At 35.8% G+C, this 25,093-nt stretch overlaps 1 protein-coding gene across 2 annotated transcripts in view; it reads right to left on the reverse strand.

Moving 5' to 3' along the window:
* Positions 1–4,626: 4,626 nt before the first annotated feature.
* The window catches only part of ZW10 (zw10 kinetochore protein), a 35,113-nt gene continuing 14,646 nt past the window's right edge, over positions 4,627–25,093 (reverse strand). For both annotated transcript variants that reach the window (XM_037065639.1, XM_037065638.1), the window contains exons 8-16: positions 21,179–21,342; positions 20,432–20,614; positions 17,023–17,261; positions 14,325–14,396; positions 10,366–10,535; positions 9,399–9,529; positions 8,760–8,891; positions 7,793–7,995; positions 4,627–5,216 (exon numbers count right to left, since the gene is read on the reverse strand). In XM_037065639.1, coding sequence (XP_036921534.1) covers positions 5,096–5,216; positions 7,793–7,995; positions 8,760–8,891; positions 9,399–9,529; positions 10,366–10,535; positions 14,325–14,396; positions 17,023–17,261; positions 20,432–20,614; positions 21,179–21,342 — 1,415 coding nt within the window. In that variant the 3' untranslated portion in view covers positions 4,627–5,095. The remainder of the gene's footprint in view (positions 5,217–7,792; positions 7,996–8,759; positions 8,892–9,398; positions 9,530–10,365; positions 10,536–14,324; positions 14,397–17,022; positions 17,262–20,431; positions 20,615–21,178; positions 21,343–25,093) is intronic.

Raw genomic sequence — 25,093 nt, forward strand, 5'->3', positions numbered from 1 at the left:
TAGTCACCACATCCCTCATAGCCACTCAGCCCGAGGGTCAATTCCTCCCACTGATATGTCAACAGCAATCAAGGCTCAATACAACAGAAAGTCACATGCAGCCTACACAGGGACACTTCTGGAGTACCCCACTCAGGTGACAAGGGAGACAAAGCCACTGGGCCCCACACAGGACACCAACTAAGTAAGGCAAGTGTAGCAAGCCCAGCAGATGTAGCAGATCTACTTATACATAGAAACAAACACAAGGAGTCAGCCAAAATGAGGGAACAAAAAAACATGTCTCCAAATGAAAGAACAGGACAAAAACTTCAGAGCTAGATGAAATGAGACAAGCAATCTAACAGATATGAGATTCAAAACACTGGTTATAAAGGTGTTGAACAAACCTAGAATAGACTTGTGAAAACAAATCAGTGAAAACCTTAACAAAGATACGGGAAACATAAAAGTGAAAATAGAAAGTATAAAAAAGTACCTGTCAGAAATGAACATAGTAGTTGAAAGGAAGACTATACTAGACAGAATCAACAGATTAGGTAAAGCAGAGGACTGAATCAGTGATTTGGAAGACAAAGTAGCAAAAAACCCCAATCAAAAAAGCAAAAAGGAAAAAGAATTTTGAAAACGAGGCTAGTATAAACAACATCTGGGTTGGGACCACACAAGCATATGAACATGTGCAGAGTAAGAAAGGGATTGAAAACCTATTTGAAGAAATAAAGATGGTAAACTTCCCTAACCTGGAAAAAGAAATAGACATACAAGCCTATGAAGCACAGAAAGTCCCCCAAAAGATGAACCCAAAGAGTCCCACACCAAGACACGTCATAATTAAAATGCCAAAGGTTAACGACTGAGAAAGGGTCTTCAAAGCAGCAAGACGAAAGCAGTTAGTTACCTACAATGAAGTTCCCATAAAACATCCAGCTGACTTCTCACGAGAAACTCTGCAGCTGGCCAGAAGGAACTGGCACAAAATACTGAAGGTGATGTACAGCAAGATTACTCCACCCAGCAAGGCCACTGGATCAGATAGATTTCATTAGTATTTTCAGAGAATTTTATCCCAAAGCAGAATATACACTCTTATCAAGTGCACACAGGACATTCCCTAGGATAGCCCACATGTTAGAACACAAAAAAAGTCCTAATAAATTCAAAAGTTTGAAATCATGTCAAATATCTCCTGTAACAACAATAATACACAGATCAAGGAAGAAATCAAAAGATACCTTGAGACAAATGAAAATGAAACCACAGCAACCCCAAAACCAATGGGACACAGCAAAAGCAGTCCTAGAGGGAAATTCACAGCAATACAGCCATACCTCAAAGAGCAAGAAAAATCTCAAATAAACAACCTAAACTTACATACACACACAAAAACTAGCAAAAGAACAACAAACTAAGCTCAAAGTGAGCAAAAGGAAGGAAATAATAAAGATCAGAGTGAAAATAAATGAAAGAGTCTAAAAAATACAAAAGATTAATGAAAGCAAGAGTTGGTCTTTGGAAAGATAAACCAAACTGGTAACAAACTGAAAATCTGGAAGAAACAAATAAATTCCAATAAACATATGCTCTTCCAAGACTGAATCAAGAAGAAAATCTAAACAGACCAATTACTACTAACAAAATCAAAGCAAGTAATCAAAAAACTCCCCAAAATAAGTTCTGGACCAGGTAGCTTTACAGGTGAACTTTACCAAACATTCAAAAAAGAATTAACACCCATCCTTCTCAAATTATTCCCAAAAATTCAAGAAGAGGGAAGACTCCAAAGCTCATTTTATGAAGCTAATGTTACCCTGATTCCAAAATCAGACAGACATTACAAAAAATGAAAATCGTATGCCAATATTTGTGATAAATGGGTGCAAAAATCTTCAAAAAATTATCAGCAAACTGAATTCAGCAATACATTAAAAAGATTACACATCATGACCAAGGCAGATCTATTCCTGGAGTCCAGGTTGGTTCAATATCTGCAAATCAAACATAAACAAAATGAAGAACAAGAATGTGTATGATCATATCAATAGTTGCAGAAAAGCATCTGACAAAATCCAGCATCCATTTATAGCAAAAATCTCAGCAAAAAGGGAATAGAGAAAACATACTTCAACATAATAAAGGCCATATATGGCCAACCCACAGATAACTTCTTACTCAACAGGGATAGGCTAAAAGTGTTTTCCTTAAAGTCAGGAACAAGACAAGGATGTCCATTTTCACCACTTTTATTCAACATAGTATTGGACATCCCAACCACAGCAATCAGACAAGAAAGAGAAACTAAAAGGCATTCAAATTGGAAAGGAAGAAGTAATACTGTGATAATTTGCATAATATATTTTGTACAGAGAACCTGAAATACCCCACCAAAGAGAATTAGAACTGAAAAATGAATTCAATAAAGCAGGATACAAAATTAATATTCAAAAATTGATTGCATTTTATATACTGGTAATATTATCACAAACAAAAACTAACAATTCCATTTACAACTGCATCAAAATAATAATAAAAAATACCTCGGAATGAATTTAACCAAGGTGGTAAAAGATATGTACTTGGGAAACTTTAAGATATTGAAAAAGGAAAATGAAGAATATACAAATAAATAAAAAGGCACTATCATGCTCACAGAAGAATTAACACCATTAAAATGCCCATATGACCCAAGGATACACTAACTGAAATAAAGAACGATTTACAGGAAAACAGCAGTAGAGTGGATGAAGCCAAGAATCAGATCAATGATTTGGAACATAAGGAAGCAAAAAATAACCATGCAGAACAGCAAGAAGATAAAAGAATCCAAAAAAAATGAGGATAGTATAAACAGCCTCTGGGACAACTTCAACTGGTCCAACGCTGGCATCATAGAGGTACCAGAAGGAGAAGAAAAAGAACAAGAAATTGGAAATCCATCTGAAAAAATAATGAAAGAAAACTTCCTTCATATGGTGAAAGAAATAGACATGCAAGTTCAGGAAGTAATCCCAATCACGATGAATGCAAAGAGGCCCAGTCCAAGGCACATCATAATTACCAGGACAAAGGTTAAAGGTAAAGAAAGAGTCCCAAAAGCAGCAGGAAAAGAAGGTAGTTACCAGATAGATGCTGGGTGGGAGGGGTGTGGGAGAATGGGTGAAGAGTTGAGGAGGTTAAGAAGTGCACATAAGTAGTTACAGAATAGACATGGGGGTGTAAAGTACAGTATAGAAAATAGAGTAGCCAAAGAACTTATATGCATGACCCATGGACATGAACAATGGTGGTGAGATTGCCTGAGGGGGTAGGGGGCACTGGGTAGAAGGGAACTAAGTGGGAAAAACCAGGACAACTGTAATAGCATAATCAATAAAATTTTTTAAAAAGGAAAAAATACAAATGACTAAAAAGTTTGTGCATAGCAAAAGAAATCACTGAACTGGAAAAGATATTTGCCAATGATACATCCAATAAGAGATTAAAATCCAAAATATATAAGGAATCCATACAATTTAACACAAAAAATAAACACACACAATCCAATTAAAAAATTGACTGTAGCTCTGAATAGACATTTCTCCAAAGAGGACATACAGATGTCCAATAGACACATGAAAAGATGCTCAACACCCTTATCACCAGGGAAATACAAATTAAAGACACAATAAGATATCTCTTTATATCTGTCAGAATGGCTATGTTCAGTAAATCAGCAAATACATGTTGACCCAGATGAGGAGAAAAGGAAACCTTTCTGCACAGGTGGTAGGACTGTAAATTGGTGCAGCCACTATGAAACAGTACACAAATTCCTCAAAAAATGTAAAAACAGAATGACCATATAACCCAGAAATTCCTCTTCTGGGTATTTATCAAAAAAAGCCCCAAACACTAATTCACTTGAAAAGACATATGTACCCACTATGTTCACTGCATTATTATTTACAATAGCCAAGATATGGAGCCACGGTAAGTATCCACCCAGAGAACAATAAAGATGTGAGATATATATATCTCAACCCTAGAGGGAATTATGCTAATGATGTAATTCAGACAGAGAAAGACAAGTGTCATACAATATGTGTGGAATCTAAAACACACAATAAATGAACAAACAAAACAGAACAAAATCATAGGTACAGAGAACTTATTGAAGATTGCCAGATGACAGGGGGGTTGGGGAGATGGGTTAAAAAAGTAAATGGATTAAGAAGAAAGTGCCAGTCATAAAACTGGTCAAGGGGGTCCAAAGTACATCACATTGAATGTAGTCAATATTGTAATAACTATATATGGTATCAGATGGGCACTAAACTTATGGGGGGAGAGCATTTTGTAAGGTATATAAATGTCTAATCACTGTGTTGTACAACTAAAACTAATAATACTATATGTCAACTGTAATTATAAAATAAAAAATATTAAAAAAGTAGAATTTAGTTCAGATAGTGAAAATGTCAAAAACTTATACTAAAAGTCCTAGGAGTCCTAGGCATTCTAAGAAGTGACCAGACAGCGTTATGGAGAAGACAAAAGTCCGTGAGCCCTTTGTGAGGATCCTCCCTGTCAATACAAGAGCGGCATCCAATGTAAGAGAGATTGGTCTCTTCTGTCAGAGCTCCCGTGTTATTAAAGACAATCACCCTTCAAAGTATTATTTATTCGAAAGAAATTTTAAAGGAATTCTTATGAATTCCTACAAGGTAAAATATGGTTCCCCTACCTCCCAAAATATATTTCCCCTTCGCTCACAAATCTCCTGGATTCCCTGATTGAAGGCAAGGGCCTACATTTACAATACAATCCCCAGAGGGCCATGGAAGCAACATGAAACAGCGCCGCCCCACCATTTATCAGGGAGGGGAGCTGGACAGTCATCACGTTACGGTGCTTCAACTTCATGTCCCATCTTATCACCGAATTCTTTAACAAAGCTTCATACAGGCCACAAGGCAAGGCGTTCCTAGATGAAACGGAATTTCCACTATATAACGGTTCACCAAAACCAATGGACAATTTCAAGAAGCCTTTAAAGAAGTAATTATGCCACAAGAGGAATCTACATGGTCTAGACACGGCTTTCTTTGGAACACAGCTATTTGATCTTGGCAAGGGCAGCTGCTCTTCTTTCTGTATTCTGGAACAAGGCACGAATTAAAGCTTTTACTTCACTGGAAGAGAATGCAGCTGCCAAAGGTCCTTTTCCATCTGCCCACCTGCAAAATAAAAGATAAAATTCTATTTCGTATTATGTCTCTGAAGTATAAGCAAGATTTAAAAATAGTTTATTTAACCCCAAATGCTTGTCCAAGGAGTAATAAAACAAATCTTGGCATCCTTCCCCTTCTTTGTGGCTCTATCACCCAATCTCTTTGACCTCTTCTGTCTTGGCTCCATCCCGGTCAACGCAGCGACAGATGGAGAGAGCAAGTTAGAAAGATAAGACCTGACTGGATACTCACTAAGCCTTGTTTGAACTCGATAATTATGACCACATCTTCATATGTGACACAGAATATTGGGATCTGTAACTACTTCAAAAAGTGAACCACAGACAACAAATTTCAACTGACAAAGAATCGGTATAAAAAATACAAAGAGAACTCCCATAAATAAATAATGAAATCACAAACAACCCATTAGACTAAAGGGCAAAAAACAGGAACTGGCTTTTACAACAGAAGAAAAACGAATGACCAATAAAGGTTCAACATCATTAGAATTTAGGGAAATGTAAATTACAATGACAATGAGCAAAAGTCACACCAATTAGCAAAAATTTAAAGTCTGATAATACCAAGTACTGGTATAAATGTGAAGCAGCCGGGATAAACTATGAAATATCTGTTTATTAATAGAGTATGATACAGCAGTGAAAGTCAACTACAGCTACATACACCATTGTGAATGAATTTCAAAAACATAATACTGAACAAAAGAAGCAAGTTATAGGCGATTCCACTTATAGCAAACCGAAAAACAGGCAAGTCTAAACTATGTATGGTTTAGAAATATGTGCAAATGTGGTAAAACTACAAAGAAAGGCAAGGAAAAGACATGAAATTCAAGATAGTAGTTATCTCTGATCGGGAGAATTTTGGAAAGTACATGAGAGTCATCAAAGGTAGTGGTAATATTTTTCTTCAGTTGGATAACAGGTATATGAATATTTATTTTACTCTTTTTCTTTACACTGTGAGTGCATGTTATATATGCTATACTTTTTGATATGCACATTTTATAATTTTAAAATATTTAAAGTACAAAACTGGAGGTAGTTTCTTTGGTAAAAATATTTTCTCTACTAGTGATTATCCTTATATTTACTGATCTCTGGGGGAAAAAATCATCCTAGACAGAAAAGAAAAAGAAGCTAAGATATATCAATATTATAATTTTTCTCGTAATAAGAAATTAATGATCTATATTAGGCTGTAAGAGACCCCTTTAACAACAAAAGAAAAATTACCTGCTGCTCTCTGGTGTCTTACCTAAAGATGTCTCTTCTATACACTAAGAACTTATAAATAACACATAAATAAAACAAATTTTGTATTAAATATAAGTTAGAAGTATTTTGTTATGATTTTTTCAAGTAGAAATCTCATTTACATTATTTAGAAAAGACCATATTTGCTGAGAAAAATTCAGATCCAACTAGTTCTAATATAATTGAGGATCTGTTAATAAACCAAACTAAAGCAGATAAACAAGCAGCTATAGGGATGGAGATGGCCCTTAAAGCCTATTCAGGGAGCTTCCTATGCAAGGTATACATACTGGTTAATAATCTACCAAGACAGTAAAGGCATCCATGGGTGTGTAACTGACTCACATCTATACTGCTTTGTATAGTATAGATGACCTCCACACACTCAGTATGACATGGTACAGGCAGCATACAATGACCAGGGCAGCAATGTTAACTGACCATGGTGAGATAAAACATCTACTATGTGTATGGTGCTTAATCTCTAAACCTACTGTAAGCCCTGAAGAAAAACTGCTGTTCACTCAAACACTGCTGTTCACTTAAACAGTGGTTTGAGGTTATATAACACAAACAAAAGTCACTTCTCTGTTAACATGCCAAAGCCAATGTTAAATGCATTCACTGTTGGTTACAATGGGCAACAATTTCCATCTAGGTGTCAGAAGGTGTACTTCTTACAAATCCAAGATCCCAAAGCAACATGTTCAAGGCCACAATCATATGAAACAAGAAGTCTTATTTCATGATTGTCTATGCACACAATGCTAGACAACTTACAAAGGCCCCAACTACTGCTATTCAATATGAAACTCTTTCCTGGGGAACATTAAGAAATAGAGAAAATATTATAGTAACTAAACATGGTATCAGATGGGTAGTAGACTTAATCAGGAAGATCACTTTGTAAATTATACAAATGTCTAATCACTATGTGTACACCCAAAACTAATATAATACTGTATGTCAACTGTAATTAAAAAATAACAATCTTAAATAATCTTCCCAGGCAAATAAGGAAGGAAGGGAAAGGGGAAGGAGAAGGAAAGAAAAGGACGGGGGAGAAAGAGGGAGGGGGGAGAGAGAGGGGGGAGGGAGAGAGCAGGAAGAGAGGGGGAGAGGGAAAGAAAGGGAGCGAGGGGAAAAGAGGGAGAGGGAGGGAGGGAGAGGGAGTGTGGGAGGGGGGAGAGGGAAAAGATGGGAGGATGGGAGGAGGGAGAGAGAGAAAGAAAGGAGCAAAGCACTGCTATTAATGACACTAATACTCTTTGTATCTGTGAAAAGATATATGCCTCTACCCACCGGTCCCCAATTTCCTGCAGACTGGCCTGTAACATCATCATCAGTTCTTTGAATGGCATCCATTTTGGCACATAGACTGGAACTTCTTCTTGATACTTCCTGTTCTTGCTTTCTTCAGACAGAGGTGCAAATACTTGGGGTCCTTCATCCATCACTGTTTTGCATAAGGAATATAGTCTATCACCATCTTCAGTAGAGATGTCCTGGTTGTGCACAAATGGAACACGAGAGAACAGAACTGCGTCAGTTTAGTAGGAAGGAAAGGGCAGATGGTCGGCGCATGTTGTCCAGGCAGGCAACTACAGCAAGATGTTTTCCAAGCAATTTAGCACACCTTATTAGACACTAGATTTCACCAACTCTCTGATAATACTCCCGAAGTTAGAATGACACAAAATATTTTCAACAGACTGCTAGAATTTAGTCTGCCTACATGAAAGAGCCCATTTCTCCAGTAAAATGCAGCAAGGTTTGCTGCAAAGCAAGGGATGTTATTACAAATAAGGGTTTAGCCAATCTATCCTTTAGAGGCACAAGACGGATCACACACACAATCCCAACCACAGGAGTGTGTTAGAAAAATGGAGCCTGCACAAGGCTGCATTTCACTTTACTAAATTATTTAATTCACTTGCAAATTAAATAAAATTATGACTTCATATTTTACAATCCATCTCAGGACCACCCAAGTTTCCAACCTCCTCATTCATAATGCTAGTTGGAGAAGTAGTATAATCATACTTTCCTACATAGGTATACAAGATAGAGATTACCAAATCTCTACAGCAAAAGAGAACTAAGACAAAACTGAAAAACAAGGACAGTATAATGAGTTAGACACAAAACATGAACTTCTCTTACTTCAGTACCGAGTAAAACTGAGACTTCAACAACACTTTCTTAGTAAAGTGACAATCTGGAGCAAGAATTGTGTATCAAGTCTGGTGAGGTATCTAACGACTCTTACCTCTAGGGCAGTGATTCTGACAATAATCTCAGAAATTGCCGTATTGAGTAAAGTCCCCATTGCCTTGCAATATATATTCACTGGCAGGATATCCTGCCACACAAGTCCAAGTCTCTTCAGCTGATGCAGTACCTGTCAGAAGAACACAGCTATTTACACAGAAGAGAATTGTTGCAACTTCTTTCCAGATTTATATTCATCATTTGTGTGTTTATGAGAGATAAATGATTATATAAAGGTGACGTAAACAATATAGAAAATGTGCTTTTGAATATTAAACCTTAGTGACAGGCATACTACATGAAAAACTGCACTAAAAAAATAAATCATGTAGGAAAGAGAAGCATTAAGATGAAAGCTAGTATTTCAATTTTCCCTAACTTGGGTTAAATATTTGCTATGATAGCCTCAATGACCTGTCACATCAGTGAGGTGATGGACAGGTAGCTTCCTATGGACTTGGTGGAGCAACGGAAGGGAGAGATGGTTAAATATGACGCTAACAAGTATCCAGATTTTCCAGTGGGGGTTGTGTGAAATCAACTGAGTTACCTGGTACAGACTCTGTGCTGTTTGAAAAACAAGAGGGGAGTATCTAAAGATAAAGTAGAAATTCCAGAGCTAACGAAAGAATCCCACCTGACGGATTGCTTTACTTGCTGCAGAATAGTTCTCTTCATCATCCATGTTCGAAAAGTTCCTAGCACTGGATAATCTTTCCAGAAGTTCTCCTTTCTGTGCCCGCATTTGGGCCAAAAAACACTGTGTTCCTATGATGAAAAATGAGAATAAAGAGTTCTAAAAGTTGTTCAATTACACACTGCAAAACTAGGGTAGAAGAGGACAGACACATGTACCATGTATCTGTTCTGCTTAAAAACACTAGTTTGCTAGGTAACATCATAAAGCTACCCCAAGGTTACTAAAAGCAATCACTTCTAACACATCACCTAACTCCTCCAAACCCACCCTCAGGATAGCAAGTCTTTCCAAATAGTTTGTCTAGGCTCAGAAACAAAAAAATTACTTATACATAAAAAGCAGCTACTTATTTTTCTGAAAGATCTATATTACCTAAGAAAAATCAGGTGAAAAGCTAAGCGAGTTATATAGAGTATGCTTTTCTTAGGCTATCATTATAGTAAACATACTGATTTACTCTACATTTCATTTCTTCTGATTTTCAATCCCAATAAAGCTAAAGGAGGTAGAAGAAAATGGGACTGTCTTAAGGTTTTGCAAAATAACAAGCACTGACATTAGTGACCTCTTACCAACAATACAAACAGAACTGTAACAATACAAATCTTATCACTTGTCATTCTATTGACATAACTCTGATTTGGTGAATTCACTGAACACCAGCTATGCAGTTTGGAACTCTAATGTACCATGAAATCATGTCACAAAAAAGTAATGCTTCCACAAAGACTGCATTCACTGCATAAAATTAAAAAACTAGAACACATGCAAATTAAATGCCCTCCTCTTTTCCAATATAGCTCAGGACCACCATCTAATTTCTAAATGCCTCAAAAATTACAAAGATACCAGGCTGAGAAGCTGCATAATCAATACGCTTTACTAAATTTAAGGTATCAGTTACCAAGTCTCCTGAAGCCAGGTACAAGATCCACAAAAGTAGTAGTGCCATCACAGAGAATGGGGGCGAGGCGTAATCTGAACTGATGCCCGAGGGTCAGCAAGTGATGAGCAATATACATACAGTTGTTGTGATGAATGGCAGCCAACTGGGGTAGTTTTTGAAGGTTCTCCCTAGTACAGGAAAAGGGGTAGAAAGAAGAAAGCAATCACCGGTTACTGAGGTTACAGCTGATGAAGTTACTACTCTTGTAATTATTTCTAGGCTTTAATTTTTATCTACTATATAAATGCTGGACATAACAAGATATACTCTCAATCACTCCCACTCACGTTCAATCAGAGAGAAGTTGTTCTGCCTGAATGTGACCTTATCCTATAAAACCATCCCAGTGAGTGAAAAACAAGAAGGAGTAAGGGAATTAAAATGTTTACCTGTATCAACTCTTTGTATTGGAAAACCAGCATAGCTATACATAATAAACCCCTTGAAATTTATCTCTGATCAGTCTGCAGAAATACAGATTTACTTTCCCATTCTCCGAATTCCTATTTCATTTATATAATGAAGCATTTAACTATTTTCCAATCCACTAGTTTTCAAACCTGGGTACAGATTAGAATACACTGGAAATTTTTAAATAGATACATGTTTAGAGTTCCGGCCAGGATGGGGGCATAGGTAGAAACACTTTAGTTCCCCGTACAGCCAAAAGGATAACAACCAACTTAAAAACAATAAACAACCAGAACTGCCAGAAAATGAAACTGCATGGAACTCCAACAATCAAGGAGTCAAACATTCATCCAGGCTTGTAAGAGAGGTGGAGACGGGAGACGGGCAGCAGGATGCAGAGGACAAGGCACTGGACCATGCAGGCAAGGAGGTGGGTTAGCTGAACGAGAAACTAAAGACTCAAAACTAGCTATAAAATACTGCAGGGGTGTTGCAAGGCAGGAGAAACCCCTCGTCTCACTGGAGAGTTCATTGGAAAGTGGGGCTAGAGTGAAACGAGAGCAGCTCTGTTTACTCTGACCCCTTCCCCACAAACTGTGGCACAATGCAGGCAAGAATGTTGCCCCTCCCTGGTGAATGTCTAAGGTTTTGTCCCCTAACAAAATAACACGTATGAGGAGACAGAGAAATATGGCCCAAATGAAAGAACAGATCAAAACTCCAGAAAAAGAGCTAAGCAATGATGAGATAGGCAACCTATCTGATACAGAGTTCAAAACGCTGGTAATCAGGAAGTGGTTGAGTATAGTGGCAAAATGAAGGAAAAAATGATGGTTACTCAAAATGAAATAAAGCAAAATATATAGGGAACCAATAGCAAAAGGAAGGAAACTCGAACTCAAATCAATAGTTTGAAACAAAAGGAAGAAATAAATATCCAACCAGAATGGAATGAAGAAACAAGATTTCAAAAAAATGAGGAGAGGCTCAGGAACCTCTGGAACAATTTTAAGTGCTCCAACATCCAAATCATAGGGGTGCCAGAAGAAGAAAAGCAAGAAATTGAAAACTTATTTGAACAACTAATGAAGGAAAACTTTCCCAAACTAGAGAAGGAAATAAACTTCCAGGAAGTATTTGAAGTCATGAAAGGCAAGGATCTACATCCAAGATTACTCTATCCAGCAAAGCTTTCATTTACAATGAAAGGGCAGATCAAGTGCTTCCCAGATAAGGTCAAGTTAAAGGAGGTCACCATCATCGAGCTCTAATTATATGAAATGTTAAAGGGGCTTATCTAAGAAACAGAAGAAGATCAAAAACTATGAACAGTAAAATGACAACAAACTCACAACTATCAACAACTGAACCTAAAAAACAAAAACAAAAACTACAACAAGAACAGAACCAGAGAAATGGAGATCACATATGAAGGATTTTCAGTGGGGAGGGGGAAGGGAGAATGTTGGGGGAAGTATAGGAACTAAGAAGCATAGTCGGTAGGCATAAAATAGACAGGGGGAGGTTAAGAGTAGTATAGGAAACAGAGAAGTCAAAGAATTTACATGTATGGCCCATGAACTAAGGAGGGGAATGCTGGGGGGCGAGGGGTGCAAGGCGGAGGCGGGGTAGAGGGGAGGAAAAAAATGGGAAAACAGTGATAGCATAATCAATAAAACATACTTAAAGAAACAGATACATGTTTCACCCCACACAAATTAAATCACAACCTCTGAGTGAAGCCAGGGCATTTATATTTTAAATCTTCCCAGCTAATTTTATTTTCCATACAGTATCAAAAATCACTCCTCTAAATCTTCTACACATTTTCATCTCCCAAATCAACTAGGGAAGAGATCTTATGTTTCTGCTGTGTATCTAAGCAATCCTTCAACTACTACTTCCTAGTTTGCTGATTTAATTATTGTTAGGCTAAATATACAATGTCAGAAACTAACCATCTAAGACAGTCGTCCTCAGTTTGAGCTACACATCAGAATAATTTATGAGGCTTTAGAAAACCACAGAGGTGTGGGTTTTAAACCAAACCCTACAAATCAGAATTGCTAGAGGTAGGATCCAGGCAAACAGATATCTTCTTAGAGCTTCGCAAGTGATTCTAAAATAATGGCAGAGCTGAGAACTCCAGTCTAAACCAGTGGTTTTCACAGTGTAGTCCCCTGACAAGAAACATCAGCATCACCTGGAAATTTGTTTAAAATTCCAGGCTTCATTCCAGCCCTACTGTATTCAAGAAATCTTGGGCACGGGACCTAGCAATCTGTATTTTAACAATGCTTCCTGGTAATTATGAAGCACACTCAAGTCTGTAAACCCCTGATCCAGCACAAAGTTCCAAGATCATACAAAAGTAAATCTAAATTCATACCACTGTGAAAAATGTTTCTAATCATAGAACTTCTAAGCCAACATGTCTAAGAATATGGCTATTAGCTGACCCAAAGATGTTTTCCCTTTTCCTTTACTTAAGTAGAAAGTGAATTAAAATTTTTAAACCACAGCAAAGAAAACATAAATAAAAATAAGGTTCACAATAAATAAGCTTTCTTTTATTTATTTTACTTTTTAAAAAAATTTTTTTTTTTTATTTTTAGAGAAGGGAGGATGAGAAACATCCATGTGTGGTTGCCGCTCACACACCCCCTCCCGGGGACCTGGCCTGCAACCCAGGCACGTGCCCTGACTGGGAATGAAACCAGCAACCTTTTGGTTTGCAGTCGGCACTCAATCCACTGAGCCACACCAGCCAGGGCAAGCTTTCTTTTATTTAAAACAAACAAACAAACAAAAGCCTGATGTGCCTGCTTAAAAACATCTCAAATGTTGAAAATATAAAAATATCACAAATAATCAATTTGTTTCTTTAAAACCAAAATCCCCCACTAAGAATAGCTTTGCTGACGTAATATTTAAAACATTTATAAAAGGCACTGAAAACATTTAATGTATATAACAGAGAGAGTTTTTAGAGGCTTAAAGCTATGAGCAACTTTTGAGATTCATATTAAAAGAAACTTTTAAAAATCCAAGACATTAAGTATACACACCCTAAGATAGCCAGGAAGAGTGGCTGATCATATCTGACTGTTCAATGGCAATCCCTTGTGGCAGAAAGTCTTCAAAGCCAAGAAAAAATCCAATATGCTTACTAGATAGCTGTATGGAGTGATGGTCTTTTTGTTTTGTAGCCAAGTAAAGTGAGGCAGATCTGAAACCGTCTACCATAAAAAACAGGGTCCAGTTCTTTTGAGTTTTTACATTTCTATCACCCATTATATTGTAACATTACAGTACCCTTATTAACTTATTAGTAAATGACCTGTGTCCTTTAAACATGTATTTTAAATGGTTTACTGCATTTCATTGTAAAAATTTTACTAACCAAAATATCTTTGGTGGGAGTAGAAAGATTATTGGTTTTAACATGACTTACAAACATTTTAGAAACATAACATTCTACAGAAATAATGTACAGTGGCACTTACTTATGATATGTTGGTACGACATCATGGAACAAATGGAAGATATTTCTTACTGAGTAGAAAAGTTGAACAGCACTAAAAAGAAAAGAGTTTCAACAGAAATGCATAAGGATATACTGGAAATGAGAAAAAAATTCAACCTAAGTGCATCTTAAGTGAGAGTCATCGGCCAAAACTATAATTTGAGAGAATACCTGCCTTGATCACTGCTGAAAACACCATTAACGTAGATAGAAATACAGGGTCCGGCATAAATAACACCTCTTTTTTTATTACAAAATCTTTTATTACAAAATCATAAGCATGTAATTCTGTAACACAACAGTATCACCATAGTCATCAAATTCAAGCACACCACATGACATTTTAGGTGAAATGTTCAAATTAAAACTATAAATTATTACACCCATAATTAATACCTTACTAAGCACACTGGAGCAAGCGTTACTTCTGCCAGACCCTATATATTCTCAACCAGTATTTACTAACTAGACTGCAGTCCTAGAAACCTAGATCCCCTAACAATTTTAAGAACAGCAGCACTCACCCCAAAGCCTGTTTTCTGCCAGTACCCAGAGTACCCTTTCAGTCCAAACGGAGCTAAGCCGCAAGTAAATGTCACCTACTCACTGCCGCACTCTGCAAAGGGCAGGATATCAATAAAGGCATCCACTCCGTTCTTTTAGAGTCAGTCTGACTTTCAGCCTTCACCTTTTCTCCTTCTTACCTCAATGCAGGGAGAGGAGTCAACATTTCTAGAACAGAATTTAACCTCAACTTTTTTGCCCTTTATATCTGGCCTTAAAATACCTAAAGATTATTATTAAAATGCACTTAGAAAGAGCAAAGATAAGGTTTGTATACTTACTTCTACATAAGAGTATCTTAAACTATGTACGGGAATTTCACAAACATTTAGGAAAGTAACTTACGGTTACTATACTCCAACACACCATTACTGCTTGATTACTGCAATACCTGTTTTTTCACTGTATTTTTGCTGCATATGTTGTTCTTTGAGGTTTAATAACAGAGAAGTGGGTTACTGCAGTATAGTTGTGTTTTTGTTTGTCCTGTTAAAAACTATTTCTTTCCATGAAAGGAAGCCCACAGATATTCACTATACAAAAATATTGTTGGGTATTCTGTATTCTCAAATAATTTAGAAAATATTGTCTTGCTTCCCTAACTTCTTATCTGGTATATTTCAGGTGAATGCCATGTGAAGAACTAGTCAGAACTAAATATATATATATATATATATATATATATATATATATATATATATTTTTATATACTTNTATATATTTTTAAAGATTTTATTTATTCATCTCTAGAGGGGAAGGGAAGAAGAGAAGGAGAGAAGTATCAATGTATGGTTGCCTCTCGTGAGTCCCCTGCTGGGACTGGCCTGCAACCCAGGCATGTGCCCTGACTGGGAATCGAACCGCGATCACATGGTTCACAGGCCCGTGCTCAATCCACTGAGCTACGCCAGCCAGGGCCTCAGTCCTTTATATATTTTGCCAAAACAGTATATACCTCCTTTACATGTATTTTTCTTCCTACTTATATTAAAACTGGGTAAACTTGTGAATATAATGATTCTTTCAAGTCATAGAAGTATCTCGGTAAACATGTTCTTTCTAGAGCAGAATAAAGAGGTTGTTTACATGTTGAGGTAAAAACTGAAAGTCTGAAAGCCCATCTTAAGATGCAATTTGATTAAGCCCAGCCCTAGCTCAAAGTGTTTTGACTCTCACAATGAGAAGCAAAAAACTGCTACATACAGATATAAACTAAAGAGGCTTTTATAAATCTGTTCATCAATCAACTTGGGCTATAGCCTGCCATTTCCTCTTCAAGTTAGTGTAGGAGTAGGAAGGAGTTTACAAGAAGAGATTCTGTGGAATAGAGTTTGGGGTGATCTTTGGTACATTCCATTCTCTACTTTCTAACTTGGGCTGCCCAACAAACTATTACTACTTCAGAAAATAAACACTTAAAATGGAAGTTAATTAACGCCTTGGCTCCATAGTTCAGTTGCTTAGCGCACTGCCCCAATACACCAAAACTGCAGGTTCAATCCCCAGTCAGGACATTATAAGAATCAACCAGTGAATGCACAAGTAAGTAGAACAACAAATTGATGTTTTTTTTTCTCTCTCTCCCCCTTCCTCTCTCTCTAAAATCAATTTTTAAAAGCATAAATTAATTAGGGCCTAGATTTCAAAAGGTAAAAAAAAATGTTAAGCTAAAGGGCTACAGTAAGCTGGAGTAGATGATACAACTACGATCACCACTACCACCAACAATAAAAAAACATGTATTAATCATTTTCCAAATAGCATTCTAAGTTCCTTACACATGCTTTCTCATGTAATATCATTCAATACAAACAATAAACAAAAATTAAAGAGCTTTTTGTTAAAAAATAATTAACAATTTTTAACATCAAAGAAATCCCTTAGTCCATCCACATACATGCTTCTATTTCTTATACCTTGCTGTAAGATGTATATTACTGTCAAGAAAAGTTAATTACCAGTATATATGTGTGCTATGCTGTTGTTTTAGGAAAAAATATTAACCAAGGGGATAGGAAAACCCAAAAGATTCTAACTAATTTTCTTAATAAATAACAATTTAGATACCCATTTTGCCAAGTCACTGCCATTTTCATACTACACACAACTCTTACCATTGATCACTGCTGGTTGTGGCCTCTAGTAAAGTCTGATAGGCAAGTTCCATTAATTTCTTCACAGATTCACTGATACGGCATGTGGGCAAAGAAAAGGAATGTTGGTCCAATGTATTTTCAGGCTGTAAATTCACCACTTCATTGTACTGAGTTGTGGACATTTTCTGTACTTGTAGCTTGTCATCCTCACCAGGGGTGGGTAAGTCAGGCACACTAATCTTAGAATCAGGAGCAATCTAAGATTCAAACACAGAAATGTAGAAAACACGCTATCCTCAGAGTAACTCAAATGCAAGCATACAGTGAGGAGTAAGGTACTGGCTGCTTCCACAATGATAAAGCTGTGGCTCTACAGAGTATTGAAAAGATTTGAGTATATATGGCAGTATTTTAATGACTGCTCCATCTTGGGTTGGGAGCGTGTCACAAGAAAATAAGCAAGCCCCTTTACTATTTACTACCATTCTCCAATTCTGTGTGCTGCTAATCTTGTTGAAAACAGCAAAGCTGTGATACGGGCCCAAAATTTCAGGTAAATGAAAGAGCCTTCCAAAATCACCTTTCTCAGACTAAGCTATTAAATTATTGTAAACCAGTATGATTTTGCATTCTTAAAATTAAACAAATTATTTCCCACCAGAAACGTGTTAGTTCAAGGCAAAGAAATAACTCATTCAGGCTAGCATATCCTTCCCTGAAAAATCCCAAGTCAAAGCAAAACAAGCCTCACTAACATTTACACACAATGAAACTTTCCAGACTTAGTCAAGGCTAAAGGAATACTTGGATGTCTATCTGAAGACATCATTGATATTTTTTACCCTAACTTTTAGCAAAGTCATTTAGCCTCTCTGGACCTCAATTTTTTCAGGGAAGAGAAATTGTATTGCAATAATGGTTTTCAAACATTGCTCCTTAAAGATGCCTCAGGGGCCAAAAACAGGAGAGATTACACAGGTAGAAGCAGCAGTTCCCCCTGCAGGACGTGTGGCTCTGCTCTGCACGTACTAGACCTGTACAGAAAATTTATGATAGAAAAAGCTGTCTAACAGAAATGTTTAAGACTTGCCTTCCTCATCTGCAAAATGGCATACTATCTACCTCACAGAAATGTTATCAAGTTTAAATAGGAATATAAATGTCAGGGACCTAGCAGTCAAAATTATGGTTAAGATTAGAATGCAGAAGAAAGAATATAACTATAGAAATGATTAGGAAAGTGCTAGTGTTTGAAAACTAGTGGCCCCAGCACATACATGACTCAAAACGACTTCACAAGGGGGGGTGAGAGAAGTTCAAGATGCAAGAATGTAAGATCTAATATGATACCTGTCAAGTTAAAATGTAAAAACAAAACAAACAACAACAAAACACAACTTTAGATCTTTTGTGAAAATAGTGGATATACATAGGGAATCGTCTCAGAGAAAAATTAGATGAAGACTATAAAAGGTAAATTAAATTTAAATGATTTACGAAAAAAGGAGGATGAGCTTTTCAAAGTTGGAAGTTTCAAAGATCTAATTCCAGGGCACAAATGCCAAGGGAAAGAACCAGGTTAGAATTTAGAGCAAAGGTTCTCTACTGAGAACAAATTTTGCCCTCCAGGAAACACCTGGCAGTGTCTGGAGACATTTTTGGTTTTCACAACTGGGAGAGGTGCTGCTGGCGTCTGTGAGAAGAGGTTACAGGTGCTACTAAAATTCCTACAGACCAATCTCCCTACAGCAAAGAATTATCTGTCCCCAAATATCAACAGTGACACTGTTGAGAAACCCTGATCTAGAATAAGATAACTTTTAGAATCTGGGTACTCAGAAAAAAATGCAGTTGTATAGAATGTCAGAATTAGTTGAATAGAGAGCTCCAAAGTTGTCTAATTCAATTCTGTCATGTTACTGAAAAGGAAAATGAGGTCCAACAATGTTAAAATATTTAGCTCAGTCACAGAGCAATACAGTAACAACTCTCCTTATATCAAGGACTTATGACAGGCAAATGAGATACACATTAATTAATTTACCAAATACTGACTGAGCACTTAAGTACATACTAGTATGCCCCAGGGATTTTCTTGGTGCTAGAGATACACAGTAAAGAAAAGGCTCAAACTCTGCCCTTCTGGAGCTTATTTTCTAGAGAGGGAGAAATAATAAATAATTCCTAGAGAATGTTCATTGATAAGCTGTACAAAGAAAAATAAAGCAAGGAAGGAGTACGGGAAATAGGGAGAGGTCCCAATTTTAAAAAGACTGGTCAGGAAAGGGAGCGAATGTTGTACGGCTTGTGGTAAAAATGTTCCAAGTACAGGGAGTAACAGGTTCAAAGGCTCTGAACCAAGTGGTCCCAGAAAATTCAGGGAAGAGCAATGAGAAAAGAACATAGCAGAAGTTAGAGTTAGAGAGGCAACGAGGGGACCGGTCACATAAGGCCCTATAGGGTATTATAAGTCTACTGGGTCTCTCTGTGAGATGGGGAGCCACTGGGTTTTGTGCAGAAGGGTGACATAAGCAACTGATATTTGTTTTAAAAAAATGCACAGCACAATTACTGGTAATAAGTAGTTTTCAACTCCTTAATCCAAAATTACCTCAAAAGGTATTAATATATATGCCCTCAAATGACCAATTACACATTGTGCTGAAGTGGACACAGCACCAGGGTGCCCCAAGAAAAATGGGCGGAAGGCAGAGAAGGGATAGAGGGACAAAGAGCCTAATGACAGCAGTGACAGAGAGAAACAGCAGAGAAGTTTTCTAGTAAGAGGTTACCTTAGTCTATGTGTTGCTTTAATCTAATAACACCTTACCTTTACCAAAAATTTTACATATGTAGAGATGAAAAGAACAGAAGAAAATACACAGAATTATCTAAAGATTAAAGGAGTAAATTCCCCCCAATGCAAATTAATCAGCCCATTAACTTTGCAGATAATTTGTTTACACTCTAAACAGATCACATTTTTTATTTGTTTTATCATTTTAACTTCAAAACTAGTGTCTAAAAGATGAAATCAACATTTTCACAATAGTATATAATCTCTGGAAATAAAGAATACCTGATTATACCTGCTGAAAAATTGTGTACTAAAACTTCAAGTTAAAAAGCCGAGAAAAACCTATAGGTTGACATATTATCTAATTTCAACAATAGTAATCCATTACATTTACATAGACTTTTTCAATTTATACAATGTTTTCATGTGCATTATCTTATCTGGACCTCACAGTACCTCAGGAAAGAGGTAAATGTCAGGACCACTCTAACAGTGAGAAAACTAATATGCGGAAGATTAATAACTCCCTCAGTGAGCTCAGCAATTGTCATGCTCTCTTCCAGTCTACCATATTCATCTCAAAAATGAGCTGCCTCCTTAACATAATGTAACATACTATAACTCCGATACCTTCACAGTGTTGTGAATTTCAGAGGTCATGAGGTTTCTAGCTGTCACAATCACATCCTGACACTTCTTGTTAGCAAAATGAGAATTGATATTACGAGCATATTTCAGCAAATCAGTAGTATCTCCTTTTAAAAACCTCATCTCCTTTAAGGCGTTTTCAAATTCTTCAGTGGACTGTATAATCTGAGAAAAACAAGAAAAAAAAAGAATGATATACATATCAACCGTTTTAATATTAAAATGTCAAATCCAGTGCACAGAAAAGAACAAGGACCAACAGGTCATTTAAGTTTTAGAACAAACCAGCAACTACGAAGTACAAAACTATTATACATTTTTCCTGCCTTATATTCATTAGAGAGAGGATCTTCAACAGAAATCTCTGATTCTACTTGATAAAGGTACAAAGACCTTTAAAAATAAATGTACTTATTTTAGTGTTCAAGGAAACACTAAAAAGAAACAAAAGAAGTGTTACATAGTAACTATTATTACTGATACAAGTATAAATAAAAGGATAACTGTTTTTCAAAACTTTCTTACCAAAGAAAATATACTTAGTATAAATATGATACTTCCCAGTCAAATGGTTGGAAGCCAGAATGAAAAAAGTTATGGAGAATTTGCTTCTATTCCTTATTAATAATTTTCTTAATGTTACTAAAGAACAAAAGGTCTCAGAAAAAAACAAGATACCAATAAGAACCTACAGTCCCTTAAAACCTTCTGTGATATCTCTTCTCTTACCTCCTCATATTGCTGTAACTTGCTGCTGTTTGTTGGGATAGAATAAACCAAACAGTTTGTAATGAGGCACTCAGACAAGTCCTCCCAGATCATGTCACCAAGCATCTCAGCCAGTATGATCTTAGACGTTTTTTCATTTTCTAGATCAGTATCAAGAGGCGAATCTGAATTCAAAAGAAAAAGTTTTAAACAAGAAACTTTTCACAGTCTAAATTATTATCAAGTTCCCTAGTTTTCTAGAATTCTTTAATTGTAAGATGATGGGGAAGAAAACAGCATAGATAATTCTACAGCTACCTTAACTGACTGCGTGGAGAACAAAGCATGACATACAATTATGGTTTTACCTTCACTGCTCAAATGAATCGTCCATCTGCACTGCATTACTGCCTGTACTCTGTAACAATGAGGTATTAACCATCTACATTACAATCATTTATTGCTGCTCTACTGATCTGATTACATGACAAGTAATGTAATCAGTAATGTAACAGAACTCAGAAGTTCTGCAAATGAAGTTGAAACTACTTTAGAATAAAATCTCAGTTCTTTAATAATAAAGAAACATACTTTTTTCATCTCTGCATAGGAACTGAGTGTTTATCCTACATAAAATACCAATAAACACCTTACTTACAGCATATCTAGTCTAGCAAACAGAATACTTCAATACCTCTTCTATAGTATACTTTACATGGCAGTATTTTCCAACACATGTTGACAGAATTATATTAAGAATATTCTATTATATTAAGAAATGTAATACTTATCTTCAAGATTTTCTTGGAACAAAAGTAATGCTGACCAAATACTCGATGATCAGAAATGGTAATGTTTTCTGAGATCATACTGAACTTGAAGTTCCATGAAAAGAAAAAGCTTATTTGTAACCTCGCTACACAGATATAAGAACTGATATTGAACTTAAACCTTTTCATAATATAAATCAATATATCATTTTTCTAACAAAATTCAAAACACATAAGATTTTAATTGTAGATTGGCTGCTAAAAATACCCAAAGAATTTGAAGAAATAAGTTTTACTTGATTAAAAAATATATTTAAGGGTGTTTTGCTGATATGGATAAATTTAGGTCTTTAAAAACGTATGCGAAACCATTTTGAATTCCATATTTATAGTAGTGACTTGATACATAGGGGTTAGTGAATTTACTTAACTCAATCATAGTTTTGAAGCTGATATGCTTTTGCTTCCAAGTTAAATTAATTCATTTTAAAAAATAAGCCAACTTTGTTGATATAGGTGAGAATATTAAAGGAAAATAATTCTTTTGGTACTCAATACAGCTACTGGAAATTTTTCAGTATGTTTGAAACAAGTTGGATATAGAACCTACTTTTTCAACTGTAAATTTTATAACATCTAAATACAGATCAGTTATTTATAAGTATAAAATATCAAATTTGGAAAAGTTTATTAAAAATGTAAAAAGCTCAATAATTTTTATAGTGATTGTATATTAAAATTATATTATGGTTATATTGGGCTAAATAAAATATATTATTAAATTATAAGCTCCTGTTTCATTTAACATTTTTTAATGTGGTCACTAGAAATTTTAAATTCCATTATGTACCTTGCACTTTATTTCTATTAGACAATGATGATCTACACCACAGACCCTGAATGCAGCTACCGTCTTAGTCAAGTGGTACAAGCAGCTGGTACACTGCCTTGTTCTATAAAGATCTGTTGAGTGGATATATGCATACATACCAAAGAAACAGTTGTATAATACATACGTGTGAACACACTATATAAACCATTCTGTACCTTTTCCCCCTTGAGATCATATCATAAATATTTCATCAAACTATTAAAAAGTATTATATTCCTATTTTGCTCATTTTTTATTAGTAAAGAGCACCACATTCTGGCATAATTTTCCATAACTAATGGTGTAACAACACGCTAGCATAATGAACTGTTTGATAGCTTTCTTATGCTGAACCATTTTTGCATTCCTAAAATAAACCCTTAGTCTCAATGTGTCCTTTTTAAAGGTATTATTGAATTTACATTTTTTATGTTTGCATTTATAAGTCACAATTAAAATCATTCTGTAGTGTTCTATCTGTGAATAAGCTACCATTATCATATTTTGTGTGAAGTTTATGCTTGTTTTTAAAATTTTCATTAGGGTACTTCTCATCTTTTTCTACTGACCAAATGGCTTGATTAAAAAAGGGACTATCTGGAATTTGAAGAACACATAGAATTAGTTGATAAATCTTTGGTGCCTGATTACGGTAACCTTTTTAGTGCCAAGTCTTCAACAGCCTTTCAAATTTCTTCTACAATTATTTGTATGTTCAGAGTTTCTGCTTTTTTGATAAATTTTAGTAACTTATAAGAAAGTTATAAGTTACTTGAAAATCATGGGAAAAGCAACACACACTTGCTGTGACAAGACTAACCAACACCACTAAGGTTTATAAAGAAAAAACCCAAATTTACCCTCTTCTTCTCTACTTGCCCAAGTGACCAATTTTAAGTTTGGTTGTTATTTCTCCTCTCTCAGATTCATACCAAAAAATAAACAAATTTGCCAAGGGCATGTACACATGTACACACACACACACACACACACACACAGACATCTGATTCTTACTGAACTGTGTTCCACCCCCAATTCATATACTAAAGCCCTAACCCCCAATATGACTGCATTTGGAGACAGGGCCTAGCCTTTAGAGAATTAAGGTTAGATAAGATCATAGGGTGGGGCTCTAATCCAATATGACTAGTGTCCCCATAAGAAAAGGAAAAGACACCAGCAATATGCAGCAGAGGAAAGACCATGTGTGGACACAGTGAGACTTTCTGCAAGGCAAGGGTAGAGAGCTCAGGAGAAACAAAACTTGCAAACACTTTAATCTTGAACTTCCAGTTTCCAAAACTGTGAGAAAATAAATTTCTGTTGCTTAACCCACCTAGCCTGTGGTATTTTGTTATGGCGTCTCTACATTACTCATGAAAGGGGTTGTTTTCTTTTCAATAAAAACAGCCTCATGTCACAGATCTTATACTTAATTTTTATCACTTAAAAACAGACCATGGACCTCTGTGAGATTAATACCCTATATTCAGACCATAAGACACACCTAGGTTTTAGAAGAAAATAGGAAAAAAAATTTTGAAGCAAAAAATGTGGTAAAATATTTAATAACATATTATTTCACCAATGTAAATGTAAGCAGAACTCAACAGCAGCATTAACAACCATTATTCCTCCAAAATGGGGGGAGGGGTGCATTTTATAGTCCGAAAAATATGGTATGTCTAACTCTACTTCGTTTCTTTTTAATAGCTGCATAATATCCCACAGAATGGCTCAACCATACATTATACACCCATTCCTCAAACAATGCACATTCCAGTGTGCAAGTATATACACCTACTCATACAAATATATATACTATTGATATCACTTCTGTAACAAATGAAAAAGTGGGATGCCTGGGTAAAAGAAATGTATGTTTTAAATTTTATTATATAGCTTCGGACTGCTCTCTAACAAACTCACAAAAAGCAGACTACCTTTCTACAAACTTCTCATCACAAGTGTCTTACTTCTGATCAGAAGTTATATCTTTTAATTCTGTCAACACTAAGGGTGAAAAGTTCTACTTTGATAGTATGATTTCTATTGCCCTACTGACAAAGCTAAGCAACACATTTTTATTAACCAATTGTACCTTTTCTTCTATAAATTATCTATTTATATTTTTGCCCATTCTTCTATTATGGTTATTTTTTTAAAAATCTATATATTAACTCCTTGTCTGTCCAATGTATTGCAAATATTTTCTCCCAGTACACTACTATATTTAACTTTGTTTATGGTACTCTTTGCCATACAGAATTTAACATTTACATATAGGCAAATTTG

Source organism: Sturnira hondurensis, unplaced genomic scaffold (assembly GCF_014824575.4).
Source record: "Sturnira hondurensis isolate 20B ecotype Veracruz unplaced genomic scaffold, ASM1482457v3 Scaffold0015793, whole genome shotgun sequence".
Lineage (NCBI taxonomy): Eukaryota > Metazoa > Chordata > Mammalia > Chiroptera > Phyllostomidae > Sturnira > Sturnira hondurensis.